This window comes from Nicotiana sylvestris, chromosome 9 (assembly GCF_000393655.2).
Source record: "Nicotiana sylvestris chromosome 9, ASM39365v2, whole genome shotgun sequence".
NCBI lineage: Eukaryota > Viridiplantae > Streptophyta > Magnoliopsida > Solanales > Solanaceae > Nicotiana > Nicotiana sylvestris.
This window is the reverse complement of record NC_091065.1, coordinates 141,064,535-141,089,055: the sequence shown is the minus strand read 5'-3', so window position 1 is coordinate 141,089,055 and position 24,521 is coordinate 141,064,535. Positions and strand designations below refer to the sequence as shown.

The 24,521-nt window shown below is 38.7% G+C and overlaps 2 protein-coding genes across 3 annotated transcripts; one reads left to right on the top strand and one right to left on the bottom strand.

The window, feature by feature from the left end:
- Positions 1–481: 481 nt before the first annotated feature.
- LOC138878330 (uncharacterized) lies at positions 482–1,668 on the bottom strand. The gene is made up of 2 exons (XM_070157996.1): positions 1,243–1,668; positions 482–910 (listed from the first exon to the last, which is right to left on the bottom strand). The coding sequence occupies exons 1-2, from the start codon at positions 1,666–1,668 to the stop codon at positions 482–484; spliced, it is 855 nt and encodes a 284-aa protein (XP_070014097.1).
- Positions 1,669–4,743: 3,075 nt separating this feature from the next.
- LOC104228410 (protein ANTHESIS POMOTING FACTOR 1) lies at positions 4,744–21,870 on the top strand. 2 transcript variants are annotated; one of them, XM_009780872.2, is made up of 10 exons: positions 4,744–4,879; positions 7,509–7,609; positions 9,123–9,232; positions 9,312–9,378; positions 16,303–16,402; positions 18,369–18,485; positions 18,557–18,694; positions 18,820–18,898; positions 20,660–20,709; positions 21,419–21,870. In XM_009780872.2, exons 1-10 carry the CDS (start codon positions 4,808–4,810, stop codon positions 21,578–21,580), a joined length of 996 nt encoding a protein of 331 aa, XP_009779174.1. In that variant the 5' UTR covers positions 4,744–4,807; the 3' UTR covers positions 21,581–21,870. The 2 variants fall into 2 exon arrangements, with proteins under 2 accessions (XP_009779174.1, XP_009779175.1); XM_009780873.2 differs by having other exon boundaries at positions 4,745–4,879; positions 7,509–7,640.
- Positions 21,871–24,521: the final 2,651 nt, after the last annotated feature.

Below are 24,521 nucleotides of genomic sequence, written 5' to 3'. Positions count from 1 at the left end.
CTAGCAGAATTTTATGCATACAGTAGGTGGGGCTGATTCCCTTAATGTCTGCCATGGTCCACCCAATGGCAGTCTTACACTCCTTGAGTACCTGCAAGAGTTGTTCTGCCTGCACATCTAACAAACTAGATGAGATAATAACAGGTAATGTGGAGTCAGGTCCAAGGAAATCATATCTGAGATGGGCGGGCAGTGGCTTCAACTCCATCTTTGGTGGTTCTTCGATGGATGGCTTGGCTGGAGGAGTTTCTCTATTTTCTAAGTGCAAGGGCTCAAATTCAAGAGTTCTATCCCAGAACCCTTTGCCCTCTAACGCCAACACCCATTCTGCCAGTTCTTCTCCATTCACCTCATCTAAATTCATCAAACATGCAGCAAGAGGGTCATCAATAGTCAGCATCTCATCATCAGTTTCTACGATTACATCCACGACATCAATAAGAGAGCAATTGGCGAATTCACTTGGTCGCCTCATAGATTTCTACACATTGAATGTTATCTCTTCGTCGTTCAATCTCATCTTAAGCTCCCTAGTCTCACAATCAATGAGATCTCTCCCAGTGGCCAGGAACGACCTTCCCAAAAATATGGGAATTTCTTCATCCACCTTGTAGTCTAAGATCACAAAATCTGCAGGGAACACAAATTTCCCCACCTGAATCAACACATCATGCAAGATACCAGAGGGTCTTTTTACAGTCTTATCAGGCAGCTGCAACAACATAGAGGTGGGTCTAGCTCTTCCAATCCCCAGCCTCTTATAAATCGCTAGGGGCATAAGATTTATGCTGGCCCCTAGATCACAAAGTGCCTTAGCAAAAGCAAAATTACCAATAGTGAGGGGAATTGTAAAGCTCCCTAGGTCATATAGCTTCTCCGCAATTGGTCTAGTCACCACTGCACTGCAGGTCTGAGTAAGAGTCACCGTGGCCAAGTTAAATCGAATTTTCGGGACATGAAGTCCTTCATCATTTTTGCATACCCAGGCATCTCTTTCAAAGTATCTATCAATGGAATATTTACCTAGATTTGTTTCAGCATCTCCAAGAATTTCTTGTATTGCTCCTCTTTTTGGTACTTAGCCAGCCTCTGAGGGAATGGTGCGAGAGGTCTCTTCTTCCCAGTGATTTGGGACTGCTCTTTATCAGCTGCCACCTCAACTATTTGTTCCTGGGCTGTCTCAGCCTCTTTCTCAGTCTCAATCTGAATGTTATGTTCTTCTTGGGCCGGCTAGACTGTCACCTTTGTTAGTTTCGTTGACTCATCTAGCTCAATGGGCACGAGTATGAGTGTCTCAGCCTGCCTCCTCTCTCGAGCCCTCTCTTTATCAACGTCTAAATCTCTGCCATTTCGTAGACTCACTGTCATCAACTGCTTCAGGCCTTGTTCTTTTGGGTTTATTTGAGTGTCTGCAGGTAATGTCCCATGAGGACGATTGTTTAGAGACATCGAAATTTGGCCAATCTGCACTTCAATATTCTTGATAGCTGAATCATGAGCATCTACTCTTTCACTAATTTTTGCATTAGACCCAATAACCTGCTGCATCATTGCCTCAAGTCTAGCAAACCCATCTTCCTGCCTTCCACCATGCTGCTGCTGAGGAGGGTGATACCCCTGATGCTGATTTTGATTATTATATCCCTGTGGCCTAGGGTAAGGTGCCATATTGTTAGGAGGTCTCATACCTCCCATGTTCCCATTGTTGAACTGTGGCTGGACTGGCCTGTATGGTTGATTTTGCTGGCCCCAATTCTGACCACCCTGTCTCTGGCCTCCATAATTAGACACATAGTTCATGTCTTCAGGGTAGTGATGATGATCATGTTCTGCATTCCACTGGTTACCAAATGGTTGACTAATGCAAGATGTGCATAAGCCCCCATTGGTAGTATCTATGATGTGTACCTGCTACTTCTGCCCTAACTCTTCCACCTTTTTGGTGAGGATACTCATCCGTGTCAATAAGGTGGCCATATTTTCAGCCATAGTTGGATGGATCTAAAGGCACTAAGTGCACCACTAGAGTGATAGGTGCATTCCTGGTTGTTCATCCTGAATTCTGTGCCATCTTGTCAAGCAGACTCTGGCCTTCTCTCCATGTTTTGCTCAAAAATGCTCTACCAGCTGAAGAATCAACAATGTTCTTCACGCTATCTGACAATCCCATGTAAAACCGATGTCCCAATATCAGATCTGGAATACCATGGTGCAGACATATAACCAACATCCCTTTGAATCGTTCCCATGTTTCATGCAGTGTCTCCATTGGTCTCTATTTGAAACTCAAAATTTCATCAATTTGTTGAGCAGTCTTGTTGGGTGGGTGGAACTTGTTCACAAATTGCTTGACTAACTCCTCCCAAGTTGTTATGGAATTAATGGGGAGTGAGTTTAGCCAGGTATGGGCAGCTCCTGTCACTGAAAATGGAAACAATAATAGCTTGATTGCTTCCGGAGTTACGTTGGATTGCCTTTGGGTTTTGCAGATTGACAGGAAATTCTTCAAGTGCTGTTGAGGATCTTCGACTTGTGTCCCCAAAAATAGTCCTTGTTTTGCAACAGGTGCAGCATGTTGTTCGTGATTTGGAATGATTCAGCCTGTATCTGCGGGACTAAAATCGTTGTGGCCAGATTTTAAGGTGTGGGTTATGCCCAGTCATAGAGAGCAGCCTTTGGCACAAGAGGTGCCACTGGCGCTATTGGTACAGTTGGATCTACTTCGTGATCCCCCATGTCTGGTTCGAATTGTTCAGTTGTTTGTTTTTTCGGTTGGCCCGATCCAAGGCCTTGAAAACTCTCTTGAGATCTGATAATGCTTTAAATACTTCACCAGTTCTCGATGAGTTTCTTGGCATGCACCTGTACAACCAAGTTAACAAACGTTAAAATTTCAATGTAAAGATTGGGTGTAGAGAAAACTGACTACACTAAGAATTTTTGTACTTCTTTCAATTGTAATTGATAACACCGTTAATTCCCCGGCAACAACGCCAAAATTTGATCACGCCCAACTATGCCTTATAAAAAGGACACGCGGACGTTGCAAATATAATCTGAGTATTTAGCCCAGAGTCGAACCCACAAGGAATTAGCCTATCAATTACTTTTGTTAGACTTACTAAATTCTACAGAATCAACTTCCCAAACATTTTAAATAACAATTGAGTGTATTTCTACTAACTAAGAATGAAAGTAAATAAGCAACTGAAAACTACTATGATTAAGGTGTAAACAATTAAGAGAAGATTCTAAGGTTATGATTTCCCCTATTGATGGAATCCCTTCCGGTTATGTTTCACATAGATTCACCCAATGATCTCTATAAATCATGAGCACTCTTATTACCGTAAATCTCTCCCGAGTAATCACGACAATTTACTAGATGCACTCTCCCGAGTTACGCTAGCTAGCTTTATTTATTACAGCTCACTTTAGATTGCACCCAAGGCTTCATTATCCCTAATCCCACCTTTAAACCCTCAATTATTGATCCCTCATATACTTTGGGAGTGGTATTGTTCAACGATTACCTAAATATGCACTCCCTCCCGAGTTATGCACACTAAATAGGCACAACTAGTTGAGGATCCTATCAATTAACTACAACAAGCACATAGTTGAACAAATAGAGATTAAACTGGGCAAACTATATTCACAAAACAAGAAGTTCATCCTCTAATAGGTTCCATCAAAACCCTAGACTAGGGAATTAGCTACTCATGACAAAACAAGATAAAACTACTAAATTATTCATAATGGGTAATTGCAAGAAAATAAAAGGAGATAGAAAAACTCTAATGTTTAGTTGATCTTCTCACACTTGTTCTTGCCTCCAAAGTAGTCTAAAAACAAGCTTAAAAATATCTTGGGCGAGCTTCTAAAGTTTATAAGGGTTTGGGACAAGTTTTCCCCAAGTTACACTTTGGTCCCCAAATTTCTGGCGCGTGAATAGTTCACTGCGGTCGCGGCAAGACCGCGGTGAACGCTGAACATTCTGCCTCGAGCACTTGATCTGCCGCGGTTCCACCGCGGTCGCGGTAGATTTCACTCAGTCCATTTTTGCTTCTTTGTGCTCGGGTACTTCTTGATTTGGGTGTTTTCTTCACATTATTGCGTCCAAAACACTCCGTAGTGCTTCCTCACTTAAAATATTCCCTGCGAAGCAAAAGAACACCGTTTAGAGCATTTTGTTATCGATTTGACTATAAAACAACAATAAAGCATGGTAATATTAAGGTGTAAATATCATGTATATAGCCTAATATCACTTTGCTGACTCTAGTATAATATACTGGAGACTGGAGCACCGGTGCTCCAAACTCCAGTATATTATTCTGGACAATTATACTTGCTGGAACTCCATCATATTATGCTGGAGTTCCAGCATACTTATCCTGGAACTCCAGTATAATATGCTGGAGTTCAAACATACTTATGATGGAACTCCAGTATAATATACTGGCGTATTTTTCGAGTTTTGAATAGTGTTTTTGCTCAAATTTATCTTACATGAAAAATAGCTAAATTTCAATTACTTTTGAAATTGAGCTATTTTTGAACGACCAGTTTTAAATCATGCTATTTTTGAATTTATCCATTACATACACTTTTACTTCTAGAAACTAGTCAAACAACCATATGACTTTTGACTGCAGAGTATTTTGACAAAAAACAAAAAAGTGAAGTGCTGAACATTAAGTGCTCGACTATATTAACCCTATATGCTATAAGCATAAAACTATTACAATAATTTTTCTGAGAAATTTCTTTCTCTCGCTCTGATTAAAGTTTCTCATATAAGAAGATGACGGCACTGTCGGAGCTCAACGATGACATTGTTCGTAGCATGACCGTAGCGTCAGTCTTCTCAGATTTTGTGAGTAATCCCATCGAATTTTCAATATGGAACTGCTCTTGAATTCTAACGTTGTGATTTCCGGTGAACTCTTACGGTTTAATCGCCCGAGAATTAAGTCAATCAATTAATCCAACCTAGCTGGTGTGGGTTCTGTATATTCAGTTCTATTCGTGTTCTTTACTATTGGCCTGGGAGTTTAAGTGAGAGTTTTACTGAACGATTGACAAGCATTCTGTTACAAAATAACGGCCTATTTTTTAAAATCAAAGACCTGACACTTGTGAATTTTTAACACACTTCTCTGGCGTGGTAGCATATGATCTTACTCGACTTTGGGGAAGGATATTCAATTTCCTTTTACCTAATAATACGGGAACAATGTTAAACAGAAGTAGAAGGGCTGAATCAGGAAAGAGCAAGTAGCAAACACACTGGCAAATATAGAACTTTAATGTTGAAAAATCAACAAACTGGCTTTTATTTTTATTTTTTTGTGATATCGCGGAGTATGGGCTATCTTGTTTGCACCTCGAGTAATCTACGAGCAGGAATTTCATCAAGGGGTCCAAAAGGATGCTCTCTTGTATCTAGAGGAGGAATCAATGATTTATAGATACACAAAAAGAATTTTCACCAATAGACACTATATAATTTTTCGGCGAAGGGAATTCAGTTGAACCCCCTTTAGTAAGTGTACTGCTACTATGGCTGCAGCAGATGAGTTCATGGCTAATATTATAGTGGGAGATTCGGTCCTGGGATTTCTATGTTGTTATTCCCATCCCTCAACTACTAGGCGATCACCTTGGGAACTAGTATCAAAGAACTTATTTTTATTGAAGTAGAACACTTCGGCTTGAGATAGTTATATGATCTAAAGAATTTCGCGTTTAACAACTTTGACAGCCTTACATAGTGGACTTCGAGTTTGAGCTGATAGAGAGATCATGATCAGGGCACTGTTTTCAATATATTGTAAATCAAGTGGTGTCTAATAAGTGGTTGTTATATCACATCCTATAATTTTTATCCCCTATACAAACTCAAGGCTAGATGCCTAATGAGTCCCTTTTGTTGGTATAACCTTGAAAATGTGAATAGTCTAGATAAATTCATGGATTTTGTTAGCTCCTTCAACTTCTACTAGCAATCAGAGGTGCATTATATCAATGTTGTCAAAGGCTCCTTTAAGGCGCGCTTAAGCCCTAAAGCTCAGGAAAACTCAGTTAGGGCATTTTGCCTCGCTTAACCTACGCTTTAGCGTAGGCAAGGCACTAAGGCGTGCGCCTCATTGCCCATGAATTCTATCCTGAATCGAGGATACTAAACAACAAATATAATCTGCAACTAAGTGTATTAGTTGTTGATGGAAACATTACAAATGAGTTGTTTCTTTTTTGTTGAATTACATATATAATTTTATTTTTGTCTGTCATTGCACCTTTTCTTTTTTTACTAAAGCCCACACTTTAGTTGCGCTTTGCGCTAAAGCCCTAATATACCTGGAGCGCTTTTTAGCGCTTTTTGCCTTCGACAATACTGCATTATACTGGAGATACCTTTTTTTGCTCAGCCGATGTAACTTTGGCATCCTCTGGATGCATTTTAATGAATTTTCTCATTTACTTGATAAAAAAATATATCATAATAATATAATATTGAATTTGTAAAGATTTAAGTATGTCCTTAGAGCAATATCAGTTTGCCATTTGTTTTTGTACCTATTAAGGAATTTTCTCTTTTGCAGAAAAGTTGATTTTTTAATGATAACAAATATATCTAATTATAGTAATGCTCACTCTCGTTTAGGCTTTGGCATAACCTATTTCGCTGAGAATCTAACAGCATAAACGTCCCTGATGGTTAAAGTAGTTCTAGCATTTTCATGAACTCTGAAAAATGACTTAGTAGAAAGGATTTAAGAAAGAGAGGCAAAGATGCATTAACACTAATAGCAAAAGCAAGGATGAGATTATGGGAAATTGGTTACCTTGTTCATGTGTCTACCGGCTCCCTCTCCTGGATGCATTTATTTAGCTGCAATATAAATAGAAAATAACTATATCCATGATGCTTTATACTTTTAATATGCAGTCAAAGCAGGGCGGATGCAGGCTTTAAGATATGGGTTCGGCTGAACTCATTAGCTTTGGCCCAAACTCTATATATGTGTTAAGAAATCTACTAAATATGTACAAATATTAAACTCACAACCGAGTTACTAGCACTTGATGTCTCTATCCTAGAATCCATAACCCACAAAGGTCAAATCCTGGATCCGCCTCTGGGTCAAGAAACCCTTTATCCTGATTAGGATAGAGGAGGTTAATGAAGAATAACTCTAAGCAAGCCAAGCGACAATCCATACTTTTCACCCTACACATTCATGCTCTTTATGCAACATCACACTTTCAATCTTTCATGACCTTTCTTTTTTCTGGCCCTTATACTGACTTGTAGCTTTACTTGAAATTCTGCAATGTACGAGATATGCTTATAAATAAGGTTAATACTTGTTTACAAAAGGTTCTTAAATCGAATCAGTAGCGATCTATATAGCTTGACAAATTGTTGTTTCAATCTATTAATTTTTAGTTTTAGATCTATGGCAACTTTGATTTTACCCTGACATATCTCTTTCTTTTAGGGCGGGCAGATAAACTCTCTTGATTTTCATCGGAAAGAAGATTTGCTGATAACTGCAAGTGAGGATGACTCAATTCGACTTTTTGACATTGCCAATGGGAAGTAAGTCCTTGAAGCAAGCTTGCAAGAAAAGGTCTTCCTTTATTTTCTTTTGTATGATCCACTTACTGTGCTGCGTCAGGTTATGAATCATGCCAAATTAGTGGATTAATCATAATTTATTCATCAGTATGATATTTATAGTGTCGTCTGAGATTGGATTTGGGTTTATAGAACAAGACTAGAATAGGAATCATTGCAACGATCCTTGAATATACTATCGTTCTTGTTCAGAGCATAATCAGGGTACAAAACCTTGAGTGTGTTTGTCTCCATTTTTTAAAGACCTGATGCTTCTCCATCAGAGCATTGCCCATTTTGTGGGCTTATCAGGTTCTGTCAACACCATATGTTCCTGCTTGCAAATTCTGGCCAATGACTTCAGTCTTCACGTTCTTAAGTATTAAATTTTGTGTAATTTTGGACTAAAATTTTGAAGTTAGTGAACCTTTGCAATATCTAATGGGCATATGGACAGATTGCGTGACCTTCATCTGGCATCAAGAGTTTATAGTTCATATAGTTGTCTTTGTCTGTGGTTATGTATTTCAAAAAGCCACATGCATTCTTAAACTTAGGAATCGTTTATCAAAAATTCTTAGACTTAGCAATCCTTCAAGCAGTAGAAGATGTTACATAAGGAGATCCTCTTCTTCTGGAAAGTGACTTATCACACCAACTCATACTTATTCTCTTCATTTACGCGGGATTAAAAAATGTGAAGAACTTCAGTAGAAGTGCATTTGAATGACTTAGGTTCACAGGAAGATTGCATTAGGCTGCAGCAGCCTTTCCATAGGAAAAGCTGATGTTTAGAGACAAAAAGGGGCTGAAAATTTTCGGTCATCCTAGAATTGCCCCACTGGTTGATTGGTGTGGGAAACTGAGACATTCACTTCCAAAAGTGGCCATTATATCAAAACAATAGTTCAAGGACTTGACCATGGTAGTTAAGGCCTATATGAGACTATTTCAGAAAGTTAAGGGACTCCTGTCTTTAGGGCTCTTGAGCATGAAAAGCAACTTTAACATGATTGTTTGAGCTATGTTAAGAAGCTTGAGTGTACCTCAATTTTTGGGCTATCTATTGGTGTCCTCCTCTGGGCTGTGGCTGATTTATTTTGACCCTTGATTATGTACCAAGGGAATGTGGATAAATTACTTATTCAAATTCATTTCTAATTATCTTCAAAATAAATTTATCCTCATTATCTATTATTCATATGAAAGTCTGTCAACGATAGAATCTAGTGTTCGTACTAGTTCCGCAATTGACAAAAAAAGTTAGGTTGGGGGAACATATTTTTGGGAGCATATTCTATTACCTTGTGCCTATTTCTCCATTTTGAAATGTTGAATGAATATTTAAACAACTTAGGCCTCGGACTGATTCAAATCGGGATTCTGTTTGGTCCTTCAGCAAGTTTAAGCTTTTGCATAATGCAACTAATGTCTCTATGAGCTATCTTAACTAGACCAAAATATATAGTTCCTGTAATTTCTTTTTGACCTTCAGGTTGCTGAAGACTGCATATCATAAGAAGCATGGAGCTGATCGAATATGCTTTACCCACCACCCTCACTCTGTTATATGCTCTTCAATACACAACTTGGATTTGCATGGAGGTGATTTTCTTTGGACCAACTTTTGATTTTGCATTACATGAAAGGATATTTCACATTTTTGCTTCCTGTCTGCTGCCAGAATCTTTGCGGTACCTATCCATGTATGATAATCGATGCCTTCGTTACTTTAAGGGACATAAAGAGAGGTAGGGTGCTTTTTCCTTGGTATTTATCTCTGGAATGATTAAAAAATTGTGCATTTTCGGTAGAAAAGTTGGGGACTGACAATGGACTGCCCTGGTTGTTTTATAAATGCTTACAACAACAACTACACCTCAGTCACAAACAAGTTTTATAAATTCTTTTTTTGAAATTGATAACTTTTGTATATATTAATAAGTAGATGTGCTGGTGTGCAACCTAGCAAGATCCTAGTATTTCTACGATTGTCAATGTATCTTCTGTGTAAATCTGTTTACACCAAAAACAAAAAAGAAGAATACAATTGAGTTTGATCTTCTGTACTGGGTTGCTTCTATCTTCAAAACATCTAGCATTCCTTTCCCTCATGACTGTCCACCAGATACAAGCTGGGACAGTCCTCCATCTATCTCTATTAGTTGCTTCAACACCAGCTTCTTCCCAACTATAAAGAACTTCATTAATCCTGCATGACATTGTCCATGAAATACCCCTAAGACTAATAAAGATTTTCCATAGTTGGTCAGTTATCTTGCAATGTAGAAATAAATGGCTAACAGTCTCAGCGTTTTCCCCACATAGGAAACATCTTGAACACAGAGAAATTCCTCTTTTTATGAGATTATCCTGGGTTAATACAGCCTCCTTTGCTAGTAGCCAAGAGAAACATGCTACCTTATAAGGAATCATTGTTCTCCATATATGCTTCCATGGCCAAGCATCTATCTGGAGATCATTTTGATTCAAAATCTTATGTGCATCCTTCACCTGATAGACCCCTCTTTTGTGCCTCTGCCACCAAAGTGAATCCACCTATTCCTGTAATCCTTTAAATGTTTCCAGCTCTTTGTAGAGGTCAGCTAATCTTGTTTTTTTTTTTTTTTTTAATTTGCACCGGGTGTCCGAGTCTCTTCGAGCCCCGACTAATCCCGGGGGTGCACAGGCCCTCGACAAGGAGTTTCCCGCAAGTGCACCACGGTTAATTCAGGTTTTACCCAGTCCGATGGCCCACAGAAATTGTTTGCACCCAGTGGGTTTCGAACTTGAGACCTTGAAAGGGAGCAAACCCCAAGGCTCAAGTCAATTGCCACCAGGCCAACCCCTGAGGGTTAGGTCAGCTAATCTTGTTATCTCCTAGTCATTCAACTGTCTTCTAAGAGTGAGTTCCCATCCTTGATAACTCCATATATCAGCTACTGTCCTATGCTGGTTTTATGCCAAACCAAACATATCAGGGTATCTTTCCTTTAGGCTTCCATGTCCCAACCAATTATCATTCCAGAATGATGTGTTCCTTCCGTAGTTCACTCTTATGGAAAAGTGAATTTTCATTATAGGCCAAAGTTCTCTGATGGATTTCCACACACTAACTCCATATGATGTGCTGACTTTGTTTGACACCTAGTTATTTTCCTCACCGTACTTAGCTTTGATCACTTTGCTCTATAAAGTTTGAGGTTCTTGAGAATATTTCCAAAGCCATTTCAATCTAAGAGCCTTGCTTTGATTCTTCAAATTTCTTATTCCTAAACCACCTTGTTTTTTGGCCATTGTCTTCCATTTAACTTGCCAAAGGTCTTCCACAAATGGAAGACCTTTTTCTCCTTATTCCCTTGCCAAAGGAAGGTTCTTCGGAGTTTGTCTAGTCTCTGTATGATTCCGGCAGAAATTGGGAACAAAGACATCATGTAAGTAGGAAGTGAGTATAATACTGAGTTGATTAAAACTAGCCTGCCCCCATTGATAGGTATTGCGATTTCCATCTTGACAGCTTCTTCTCACACTTTTCAATGACTGAATTCCAGATCTCTTTGGATTTGGATCTTGCACCAAGAGGCATTCCAAGGTATACAGTAGGTAGGGACCCTACTTCTCCTCCCATTATCTGTGTCAGTTGCTCCATGTTATTAACTTCATTAATGGGATAAATATGGTTCTTTCTCCAATTGATGTGTAGTCCCGAAATTCCTTCAAATAAGACCAAGATGATCCTTAGAAACCTGAGTTGCTCCTTTTCAGCGTCACAGCAGACTAGAGTATCATCATCATATTGAAGATGTGTGATCTCTAGACTGTTTGCCCCATTCCTGTGAACCTCGAAACCTTTAACCCATCCATTGACTTTGGCCGTTTTAATCATGTTGTTCAGTCCTTCCATAACTATAATGAACAGAAAGGGAGATAAAGGATCGCCTTGTCTTAGAGATCTATGTGCATGGAAGAAACCTTCAGGAGATCCATTTATGAGAATGGAGAATGTAATAGTAAATATGCAAAATTTCATCCAACTGATCCATTTTTGCCCAAAACCCATTTGTTCTAACAATTTCAGTATAAGCTCCAGTTGACATGATCATAAGCCTTCTCATTATCTAGCTTGCATAGGATTCCGGGTTCTTTCTTTTTGATTCTTGAATCCACAGCTTCATTAGCAATCAACACTGCATCTATTATTTGTCTTCCTTTGTTGAAAGTCATTTGTTGAGCATCTACTAATTTTTCTACCACCCTCTTAAGTCTTTCAGTCAAGACTTTTGAGAGCAGTTTGTAGAAACTCCCTATCAAACTGATTGGCCTGAAATCTCTCAATTCTTTCGCACCTGTCTTCTTTGGAATCAAGGCTATGTATGTTGCATTGAAGCTTTTCTCAAACATCTCCTGGGAATGGAAGTTTTTGGAGGCTTCCATGATGTCGTGCTTCAAAATATCCCAGCACTTAATGAAAAAACCCATTGTGTATCCATCTGGACCTGGGGCCTTGTTAGTTGCACACATCTTCAGACAGCTCGGGACTTCTTGTTCCTCAAATTAACTCTGTAAAGACTCCTTCTCTGTTTCAGAGATTTTGGGACTGTTTTCGAAATTGACTGTCGGTCTCCACTCTTCAGGTTCTGTGTATAACCCCTTGTAGAATTCAATGATCACATTCTTTATTCTGTATGGCTCCTCTACTGCTTCATCTTGAACCATTAGTTGATCAATATTGTTGTTTCTCTTGTGTGCATTGGCAGTACGATGGAAAAACTTTGTATTCCTATCCTCTTCTTTGAGCCACAGAGCTCTTGATTTCTGTCTCCATGCACTTTCTTCGTTCTTGAGGTGATCCTCAAGCTCCATGAGGGTAGCTGCCTTCCTCATTGATTCCTCCTTTGTCAGAGCTCTTAATTATTGTGTTGCCTCAAAACCTGCCAATTGACTCATCAATTTTGATTTTTGCAATCCCAGATTTCCTTTACAACTTCTACTCCATTCTTTTAGCTTGCCTTTGAGAGCTTTTAATTTGCAAGCTAAAATATAGTCTGGTCTTCCTGAAAATTCAAAAGATGTCTACCAATTTCTAATTCTATCATCAAAACCTTCCACGTTCAGCCACCAATTTTCAAACCTAAAGTATGATTTAGCTTGTTCCCAGGCACTGCAGCATAGAGCCACTAGTGAATGGTCAGAAATGAGCCTTTGTTGAAGCGTTTGCTTGATATTTCTGAAGCTGTCGTCCCATTCTTCTGAAATGAGAAATCTATCAATTCTAGAAGCGGTTGTATGATTATCCCCTTTGAACCAAGTATAGTAGCCTCCTTCAAGTTGAAGATCTATCAACTCCATGTCTTCTATGAAATCCGAGAATTCCACCATCTCTCTGGACCTCCTCGAGCATTCCCGTTTTTCAGAAGGGTACCTTGTGACGTTAAAATCACCACAGACTACCCAAGGGCCTTCCATCAATCCCCTCACTGCACCAATTTTTCTCCATACTGTTCTTCTTTCTATTCTGCAATTTGGAGCATACACTCCTGTTATATGACATTGAAAGTTCTGTAAAAGAGCCTCGAACTTGCATGTCAAAGTGTATGCACCAGTCTGTAACACCTCCCCTTTCGATACTCTGCAAGCCCATAGTAACAAAATCCCCCATCTCGTGCCGCTAGCTTCTAAACATGCGTACCTCACCCATCTCCTACCCCAAATTTGATTGACTATTTCCTTGAAATCCCCCTCCACTTTTGTCTTCTGCATACAAATAATGTCTGCCTTCCAATTCAGCACTTGACTTTTTATGATCTCCCTTTTCTTCTTATCATTTAATCCCCTTACATTCCATGAAATTAAATTGATCTTCATATTGCAATAATAGATAGATCTCTTCCCCTACTCCTTTTCCCATCACTCTTGAATTTGACATCAAAGGAGGTTAATCCTTTAATTCCAGTGAGCCATTAAACCTCCGTTTCTTCACCTCCATCTCTGTCTTCACTCTTCTAACTTGTTTGCAACTGTCAATTTGCATTAGTAACTCCAATGCTTCTTCTTCATGGCCTTGAAAATCTACTCCAAACATTTTCCCCAATTTGATCATATTTTGATGGACCCACAGTGTTGCATCCATCTCTTTATCCATTACTGGATTGTGTTGTTGTACTGATATAGGAGTAACCTCCTCTATTTCCCAATCTTGGATAGAGTTGAAGTGCTTTAGTTGTTGGTGCTCCAATGCATTTTCAACTTGATCTTCCCCCATCTTTTTGTTTATGGTATTCTCCCCTGCCTTCTGTCCCAGTATTCCTATCTCTGCTTCACCTTCTGGCTGATCGCAACTCATATGTGTTGCCTGTGGCATAATTTCAAGGTTTGCAATGGGACTTGGATCCCCTGGATTGGATTCTTTTGCTTTCAAGTAAGAGTTGCATCCCAGTTCCTCAATATAAGGCGTCAACCTAATTTCATCAGTGGCCTCACACAAGAGATCATTAAAAATGACTTGTGCAGCCAAATCAGACACATTTGATTCCAGCTCATTATTTGCCGCATTCATGCTCAGATTTGTCGAACTTCGACCTTGCGTATGTTGCACCCGTGCCTTTCCCTTTTTATTATTTTGCAATATGGTGCATCCCACTTGGTCGCCCATGTTTCTCTCTGCTCCAAAGCTATATGTGTTTTCCGACGACTTCAGCTCAAATCTTGCCTATTTTTCAACCCAGATTGGGATGAAAAATTTGATCCCTTCTCTTTCAATCCCAATCTCATTAGGAATTTGTTTGCCATCACCAACAATTTGAATTCCAACCCACTTAGGGTGATTTTTGAGATCTGTTTCTTCTTCAGTAGATATCCATCCCCCACAGAGATCTCCTCTTTCTTTGAAGATCTTTTGTGACCACAGATGTAAGGGAATCCCCATGACTCTAATCCAGCATGTTTCCACAATTTGAGAGTTTGGAATGCATCCAGCAGTGTAGTTCCATCATTCCAGATGAAGCTTGAACTTTTTCCATCTCCAATCTCCTTGTAGAATCTGCTCAGCCATGTATCTATTCTGAAACTCAAATAGAAACATGTTGCCAGTCATCTCATACATGTTGACTCCATATGCTTTGTTCTATGAAGCAGTAGCCCATCGCCTTATGTCTGCTAGAGTGGGTCTCTCAGTGACTTCTTTCCCAAAATACCCAATAATGCATCTTTTTAGTAACCTGTGTCCTCCGCTCCTGAGGGTTCCAAAATAGAGATATCTCCATTGTTTATACTGACATTTGCCTCTTGAAGGGTATTAGATTGCCATTTACTCTCCTTAACTGCTTTGACATAAGGGTAGTTGTCCACAGTGTTTCTGGGTGGTACTGTGGTATTGAGCTTGGGGGCATGATAGATGATTCTTTCTATCTTAGCTGCTATGTCTTTCCAGCCTGCATTCAAAGCTAGCTCTGGGATTATAATAACTAACCTCCCTTCTTCCTTTAATGACAAAATACTCATATATATTCCATGAGCATTAAATTTCCTAGTGCAAAAATGTTCTGCCATTTGGTCCTTATACTTCCATCTCTTCACTAAATTCTTTTGGCCTGTCGAGGCTTCTTTAAGTACAAAGCAAATCCATTCCATTGTCTTTCTACCCATGGATAAGCGTCTCATCATGTTGCGGCTTCTCTCCACCCATTCAAACCATATATCTTTGTTGGTGTTCCATCTGGTGATGTCGAAAGATTTGAATCCGGCGTTGAAGTATATCCTGCTGTCTCCCATAATGAACTAACCAGCTGCTCAGGTTATGAAAATTATAGAGGGTGTTTTGTCGTAATCACAGTGGGTGAATACTGATTCCGGAGAAGGAGATGATTGGCTTCGTTGAGAAGTTCCCCGTAATGGTATTCTGCAGACTAGAGAAGAAGAAGCAAGAATTTTGGTTTGCAGCTGAATGAAAAATGATTGGAAAATGGCCGGAAAAAGGCTTCCCGTCGCCGGAGAAAAGTAAAAGTAGTCGGAATCTAGAACTGCAAGGATGGGTTGGGTCGGAATAGGGTGTTGAAGAGGCTATCCCGAAGAAAAAAATTCAAAACTTGCCCGGAGTAGCCTCACGCGCCGGCGCGTGGTGGACTGCTTGCCGGAGCTTGGCTCGCATGGCTAGTTGGTCTCCTATGGTGTTTGTATAAACTCAGAATTTCAGGTTCTCAGGCTCCTCGGGGAGTGTGCCTGAGAGCATATTTGAGTTAATTGTTCACTGCAGTCCAAAGCATTCTCAGATTATTATTATTTTTTTTTATTTTTATTTTTTTATTTTTTTAATAAATTCTTACTATGTAAAAACAGCTAGAATGGTTGAAAATGTGCCTAAAATACTTGATTTACTGATTTATCTTTACGCATTTGCTCAAACAATTTATTTTGGCTTGAATAAGATGTTATGGAGATTTATACATTTTCTCTCACAATAGAAATAAAAAATGTTATAATGTAGAAGAGAAATGAATAAAGGGCGAGGACAAGATGCCCTATAAAATAGGCAAAACATAATGGACTTTTAATTGGGTGACATTTTAGGTTTATTTTATGTACAGTAACAGAGTATATTTTTCATGTTGTCTCCCTTCCGACCCCTTGATTTTGACATATTGATTATCTTCATATCTATAACTCCAACTTGGCTGCAGGGTTGTGTCACTGTGTATGTCTCCAGTTAATGACAGCTTCATGTCTGGTTCTCTTGACCATAGTGTCAGAATATGGGATCTTCGTGTAAATGCCTGCCAGGTTGGTATCACATCTTTTACTAAATAAGCGTGGTCTTCAATTATCAAAGATATTTTAGACTATCTTAGAGACTTTATTTAGCCTTTAATACTTTGAGGAAATGAATCCTTTTTTATTGGGAATAATGGTGGTGTGACCAACTTGCTTAAACCTTGACTAATCTGCTGGGTACCTGTAACTCTGTCCGTCAAGGCTTAGATAGATGAAAAGAAATTACTTAATGTTTTCTTTGCCTCTTTTGCGACTTGAACTCTGGTCATGCATGGTCCCTTCCAGCTTCATTGACTATTAAGCGACACCCTTTAAGGAAGTCCAATTGTGCAATTACAGGGTTAGTAACATAAGAGAAAAGGTGTTATTTGGCACACATTCATTGTGAAATGTCCTCCCTTATCTTAGTGAGGCCAAATGTACTGAGTGATAGGATTTAGCAATGTTAGGTACTATTCCAATCCAATGAACGAAACAAAGAAAAACTGAAACTAATTAAATGAACTTCCCGACTAGTTGAAGAATTAGAACAATCATTTCTAGAACCGAGAACCACAAACATTTATCTTTTAAGGTTGAGCTATTTTCTCTGGCTGCACTTGGCAGTTGTAAGTTGTAACTGTGATTCCCATTTATGATCTCTGCAGCCGTCTCCTAAAAACTGTTATATCATGTTAGGCACAACTTAAAAGTATTATTTGGAGTCATGTCTTCATGCAAGAACGAAATTTTTAATGAAGGATAATTTGTTCTTTAGGAACAAATATTGGTGCGTAACTGCATTCTATCCGAATGTTATTTTAGATTACTCAGGCTAGGTAGTCATCGGACTGAAAGAAGTGTATTTATTGAAAACCAATTGTGCAAGTCACAAAATCGGTACTGTATCAGTTTAGTGCTGGCTCTAGGGGGATTTAGCAGCCCCCCCCCCCCAAACAATTTAAGGCCCCAATTTTATTACATTTATTTAGTATTACATATATTGTAAAATTATTATCATTATTAAAAATATACTAGATTTATGTTTTTTTTTGGAATGTGATAAGAGGTTATTTCGATAAATACTTGAATTTCATAATAAATATGCAATACGTAAAAAAGAACAATTTGATGACGTTATTGACAATTAAAAAAATAAAAATGAAGTCTCTTGTAGTATCTCTTAGAGTTCATATTTCTATAAAGAGTGGATCAAGCCACTTTTTAAATTCATTAGACTTGAACTACTCCGAATGTGATTATATTTTAACTTGTACTTAGCAAAGTGAGATCATTAGATGATGAGAACTATAAAAAATTATCTTAACCATGGATGTTACTATTGTCGAAGCTTCGGTGAGTAGAGTTATCTTGATGGTAGGAGCTAGCAGGTAGCCCAGTGCCTTGGCAAGATAAGTACAAGATGGTCTAAACACCATCTTTACAAACAAAAAGAAAAAAAAACTTAAGATTTGGCTTTAGGCCACCAATACCGTTGAACCGCCTCTGTATCAGTTCTTATTCCTCTATACTCTTCAAGCTTGGACTTATATGTTAATTAATGATCTCGGATGTTAATTCTCCAGCGATTATAACATAACATTTCGGTAGCCTACCACTAATAGACGCATACTTCCAATTACACCGTGAACCTTTCAATGGTTTGACATTGTGGCAGAAATAGCCTCAGATTACACCTATTTGCTTGCACGCATGACTGATATGAAGATACTATCTATTCACTTGTTATAATAAAGCACACAGAAGATATTTTGTATGTATGTGTTCTAGGAAACATATATAATATATGCCTTTAGTCCTACTTACTCTCAAGCAGGGTGGGTGCTAATCTGCTGATATGTCTTAGCATTTGTGAGCTCTCACAAATATTAGTTCGTTAGTGTACAAAAGACCAGTTGTTGGTACTACTAGCTAGTCAAACTTCTACCGCATGAAACACATGTTGGTGATATACGCTCACTCTTGTAGTTTTCAGGGGATTTTGCGTCTAAGAGGTAGGCCCGCAGTTGCTTATGACCAACAAGGCCTTGTCTTTGCAGTGGCAATGGAAGGGGGTGCCGTCAAATTGTTTGATTCAAGATCGTACGACAAGGTTTGTGCCTCTAAAGTTCAGCTTGCTTAAGATTACAGATAATGAATTTGGTCATGTCTTATGATATGTAGGGACCCTTTGATACCTTCCTAGTTGGTGGAGACACAGCTGAGGTTTGTGACATAAAATTCAGCAATGATGGAAAATCAATGCTCTTAACAACTACTAGTAACAGCATCTATGTCCTTGACGCCTATGGAGGAGAGAAGGTTACTTTTCCATCAGAATTCTTTCATCTGTCTGCTCTGGATTATCTTTTTTTGTTCGTTGTATTTTCCGTGATGTTTTACGAACTTATCCAACACTAAAAGGCTCAACCATTTTACTGGCACAGCGGTGTGGGTTTAATCTGGATCCCTCCCCGACAGCAATGGAGGCAACCTTTACACCAGATGGCCAATATGTTGTTTCAGGTATTAGATTAAATTCTTTGAGCTTATTATTGACTGTAGAAGAATTCTCCTATATCATTGTTGTGACTTAGATATTAGACTTAGTGGGTTGGTGTTAGGATACTGTAAGTTTACCCTGAGCATGCCAAGGTCTTGATCTCAAGCAAATCAAATGCTTATTTAAAGTGAACGTGATAAAAAAATTTAGCTGTCTGTATTACTTGGAGATTTTCGATAAGATAGTAAGCTGTATATCGGTGCTTTCCTTGTAATGCAGCTGGAAAAACTTTTATTTATCTGAAAACATATTACTAAATTGTGGGATGACGTTTTATATGTTCAAGTAAACCATTAAACCCTGATTTGTCTGGGAGTCTGTGTAGTTGATGGGATGTTGATTGAAATTGTTGAAATTTTTAACACCAGAGTGTAGTCGAAGCTAAAATTTCCGAGACCTTTTTTCTCTTGGTTTCCAAAGTTTTCGGAAATGAAAGTGCCTTTGTGATAATATACCAATGTTGCGTGATATTGCCTTTTATTATTGAGATAATATGTCAATATTGTGCGGTATAAGTATCCAACATAATAATCTCAAGACTTATCGAGAGCGATGTTGTGTGCACAAAGGAAGTTTGTTACGCTTTTCAACAGCTTTTGTGATGTAAGAAATAAATGCACTTTGTCCGCAAGGGAGTGACAGAGTGGTTGAGGTGTAGGAGTAACAAATTGGATTTCCCATGTTCTGAACCTTGCTACAACGATCATTATAAACCCACTTTGCTCCAGCCTCAGTGTGTAGGTTTACCTGGCGTTTATGCTTGTGGACTGTAGCAGGCTGCCAGATGACTTAGTTGAGTGCGTGCAAGCTGTCCGTGGACATAACCGTCGTCAAAAAATCTAATGCACTCTAGGAATATCATAGTAGTATTAACTACTTCCAGAATACCTGCTCAATCTTTATACCTTTTTGGTCCTATGTTGCTGCAATCTTTCAGCCTGACCTTGGGAAACAAATTCATGTTAGTTGCAAGTTGTGCATAGGGTTCATTTGGACGCACTACACAAATGTTAACCATCTTGATCTTGCATGAACTTGTTTTCAGTTTCTACCTTTCAGTGATTAAGGATCATTACTGCTCAAATAAAAAATAGATAAGAGTAAGAGAGAAAAAGAGTATACCTATAATCTTAGAGCTTGACCAGTAGGATTCTTGTCTTTAAGTTGTGAACCAGTAGCCATGTATAAGCACGATAACTTGACGGTCATCAGTATTTCACTCTTTCGGGTCCTTTCAAAAAAGTTAAATGAAAAAAGAACATTCTTGCACGGAAGCTAGTACGTATTGCAGACATTGTTTGAGCAAAAGTTGAGGGAAAAGAAATTTTGGCATTAGGCATTCTGGTGCAAACAATCTTTGGGTATTGGTGATCTCCTTGGGAACAGCGTAGCGACGGGTAATTCAGAATCATAATAGGTCCAGTCTAGGGGATAAATCAATAGGAAATGTTATTTGCTTCGTAAGAATAAGAATTCACTTCAATGAAATGAAAGAGTTTCATGGGAATTGTCATGTATCTGCATTGCCTGCACTTTAATATCTTTTTATCTGTGCCTCCGCTTTGATGAGAATTGTTCTTTTGATTCTGCTGTCGATGCTTGGTTCTTATTTTTCATCCTTTTCGTACTAACAATTGCACACTGTCAAATGCAAGCTTGAGGCATTCTACTCTATGATCTTATTTTTGATACTAGAACTAAGATGTTTTGTGTTCATGTTGAAGGTTCAGGAGATGGAAACTTGCATGCGTGGAACATTAACACACTAAATAAGGTAACCCCCCCTCCCCCGGTGCGCGCGTGTGTGTTAGGCCTGTAACAGCTGTTATTTGAGGGATAAAATTGACAGATAGCTACTTTTCTGCCCTGTAATTGAAATATACCACTCTCATGGAGTTTTAAATTCCATGACACTGGATATTTTTCGTGACAAGAGGGGTTGCTCTGATGGTAAGCAACCTCCACTTCCTACCAAGAGGTTGTGAGTTCGAGTCTTCCCAAGAGCAAGGTGGGAAGTTCTTAGAGGGAAGGATGCCGGGGGTCTATTTGGAAACAACCTCTCTACCCCAGGGTAGGGGTAAGGTCTGCGTACACACTACCCTCCCCAGACCCCATTTGATATTTTTCAATTACAAGGCTGAAAAGTGGCTGGCCCGCACTGTTACTACTTATTTGATTCTGTATCATTGATACGTCTGTTTGAGTGGCCTGCCTTCTTGTGTCCCTTATTACTCATGGGAAAACTTACCTACTGTGTATGTACACCAGACCGATTAACACGGGAAATGTATCTTTCATATGCACCTTTATCACTGACCATATTTAATCAATGTATAACATCACCCCAATTTATTGCTAAATGATGGTATACTAATACAGTCTGATGAAACACTGGGTGTAAATAAGATTTTTACAATACCCATCAGTACAGTTAATGGATTCTTTTATCTTCCTAAGGGCTAAAAGGTTGCCTGTTTTGATAGGTTTCTAGCTGGGATAGCCACATAGGCGTCCCATCCTGCTTGAAATGGGCGCCAAGAAGAGTAATGTTCGTTGCTGCATCATCAGTTCTTACCTTTTGGATCCCTAATCATGGTGCTGGTGATGCCGCTGGAGCCCAGACAGAACAAGTTACTCTTCAATGACGTTTTCTAATGTTAAAATCTTTTGTTGTATACTTTTCATATATCGTTACGTGTGTCTTTGTATACCTTTGAGCTGCTTAAATCGAAACTTGGTCAGCTGATCCCCTCTTGGAGTTTGTTAACATTCTTGCTTCTTCTGAGCCCTTTCTATTTCCCAAGGTTTTATATTAGGGTCTTCGAGTGACCATCTCGAAATTTTATTGGTCCTTTTAACTTTTTCCTTCCCAAACTATGCTATATGTGTATGTGTAAGGATCTTAAAATGGAGGTAGCATGTGTCTATTTTGATTTCTTTTTGGAAAACAATGGAGTTGGGCCAGGGTGGTTATTTTAGAGTTTTTGGCGAAAAACGTCCTTTAACTATACCCGTAACCTAAACTATATCCTTCACATATCATTGTAAATAGAAAACATCCTTGTTATATCCCATAATTAACAAGTTGCATCCTTCCGTTACTCTAAAGTTATAAAACTAACGGAATAAAGCTATTCACATGAGTTGCATGTGACGTCCCACACCGCCCAAAGCATTTCGTCGTACTCCTCTTGCCCTACCTTGCCACTACAAAGAAATCCAAACCATCATTAGTCCTTTGCACAATATTTCTTTTCTGTTCTTTGCAACCAAAAGATGGTACAAGTAAATGGTAGTAATATCCAGTGATCCACCAACCAAATACAATCAAAACGCACATGCAAGTTGAGTTCACGATAGCGAAGTCGGCAATCTCACCATTATAATACACTCAACAGTACATCAAATGAAGTAGCTTACTGCTACAACTATGGAGCTCTAAATGTTGGAAGATATAATTGCACTTGCAAAAAGTAAATCTTAGTAATTGTGTACGCGTAAAATCGGGCATAAAGCTACTCCGATTTTCTGGTAAAGAAATGGGAGGACAGCCCGATCCAATATGACCTCGGATAAAGCCGAGGGCTCCTATGGATCTGAGCCCGGGAAGAATGAATGATGCGCTAAAAATCGGACACGGCCAAATATGGGAAGAATCGGTTCGAGCAAAATAAAGAATCGAGACTAAAGGAAAGCCGGTTGGAAAGGACAAACAAGCGGATGAAATATTCGCCCTTAACCGAATATTACGGCGCAAATCTCGCCCAGTATCAACAGTGTATCACGGTTTACCAGAGAAAAAAAAGATTTTTAACTTATTTAAACTTCTACTAAGATTGAAACTCACCTATTATTAAAAGGGAGAACCTTTTTATTTTCAAGACCACGGTTGGCACACATATCAAAACATTAAAGTCAATTTTTGTTCTCTAATTATTGTTCAAAGTGTTCTTCCGTTGCTTATTTGTTTAATTACAATCGAGCCCGTTTCCCGGCTTAATCTAAACCAACTTTCAGTGTTCGCCATAAAGTGAGGCTTAATCATCCATTGCGTTTGGTTTGATTGTTTTTATCTTACTTTAATTCAATGATTTGTCATTCTTAGGTCATTCGTGTTAAATTAAATCACATATACTTTAAACCGCGTATAAATTCAATTGTTATTCATTTTAAGGATTCATTTTAAGGGTAAACACTAATGTAACTATATAATTGTAGTAGTAATTTTTCCATCATTATTAGGCCGAGAAATATTAACAATAATGGAAATGACAAAGCTTATGGAGTATGTTCCTATTCCGATCAAAGAGAGTCATGAGGAGCCTAGTGACAAGATAATAAGTTGTATTGCATTCCATATATTTTGCAGCTAAAACTTGACTGGTTGTCTCTGTCATCTAAGTGATTGTAAGTTGTATTTGGTTTGGCACATACGTGACAATTACCTGGTTGCGTCGTTATCTCTTTTTGATTTCTTTGGTGCATAGTAGTTTGATTTCCATTTTTAATTCTTTTTAATTTGTTTGCAGAGTGCTGTAATGCAAGCCCTTTCTGAGATATAGTTTTGACTTCTGAAAAAAAGAGAGGCTCAGTTAGCTGAGAAGACTTTGAAATTTGCAGACGGCAATGATCGTTGAAGCAGACTTGGTATCTCACGTGAATAACTTTATTCCGTTAGTTTTATAACTTTTGAGTAACGGAAGGATGCAACTTGTTAATTCTGGGATATAACAAAGATGTTTTCTGCTTACAATGATATGTGAAGGATGTAGTTTAGGTTATGGGTATAATTAAAGGACGTTTTTCGCCAAAAACTCGTTATTTTACATGAGCTCCGATTCTAAAAAAATATTTTTTTAATGTTTGATTGGCTTAAATATTTTAGAAAATATTTTTCTTATGACTTAATTAGAGGAAAATGACTTCTTTACAAAGGGGAGAAAAAGGATTTTCTAAAACACTCTTTGAACCTTAACTTTACCCCTAAGCAACATCTTCATCATCCCGGCTTCTAGACTAACCTACTGTCACAGGGGCGTTTTCTGTCCGCCGAAAATGCTGCCCGATGTGCCGCAGTCAAGTCCCCACTTGACCTCAGTCTTACCCGATTTTCGTACGCTTTCGAGGTTTAACACTTAGAATAAATTTAAGGCAACATGAATAAACAAAGGCAACACAGATTTACGGGAACCCTTTCCCAACCTTTTATAATAAATCAATTACAAAGGAAATTCTCGAGTTAGGCATGGTGCTGCCACCCTTGGCAGGCACCAACTCACAAAAATGGCCTACACTTGCACGAATCTGCCCTATAAAAGCCCCTGCCTAAGGCCGCTCGTGCTGCCACTCGTTTGGCAAGGCAATGACACATATTTTGCCATGCTCAAGCCATAAAATAGACAACCCTATGCCTATCTTTCAGACCATTTCCCTCCCTAGGTACTTAGCCCGTTTTTAAGGCTGCTAGTACACATATATATATTGTAGTCAGCCCAAAAGTGTTTCCTATATTCAGTTGACATCCCCCAACTGATAGGACATGATCCCCATGATCAAAACGTGTAGGACATGTCTCTAACATGCCTA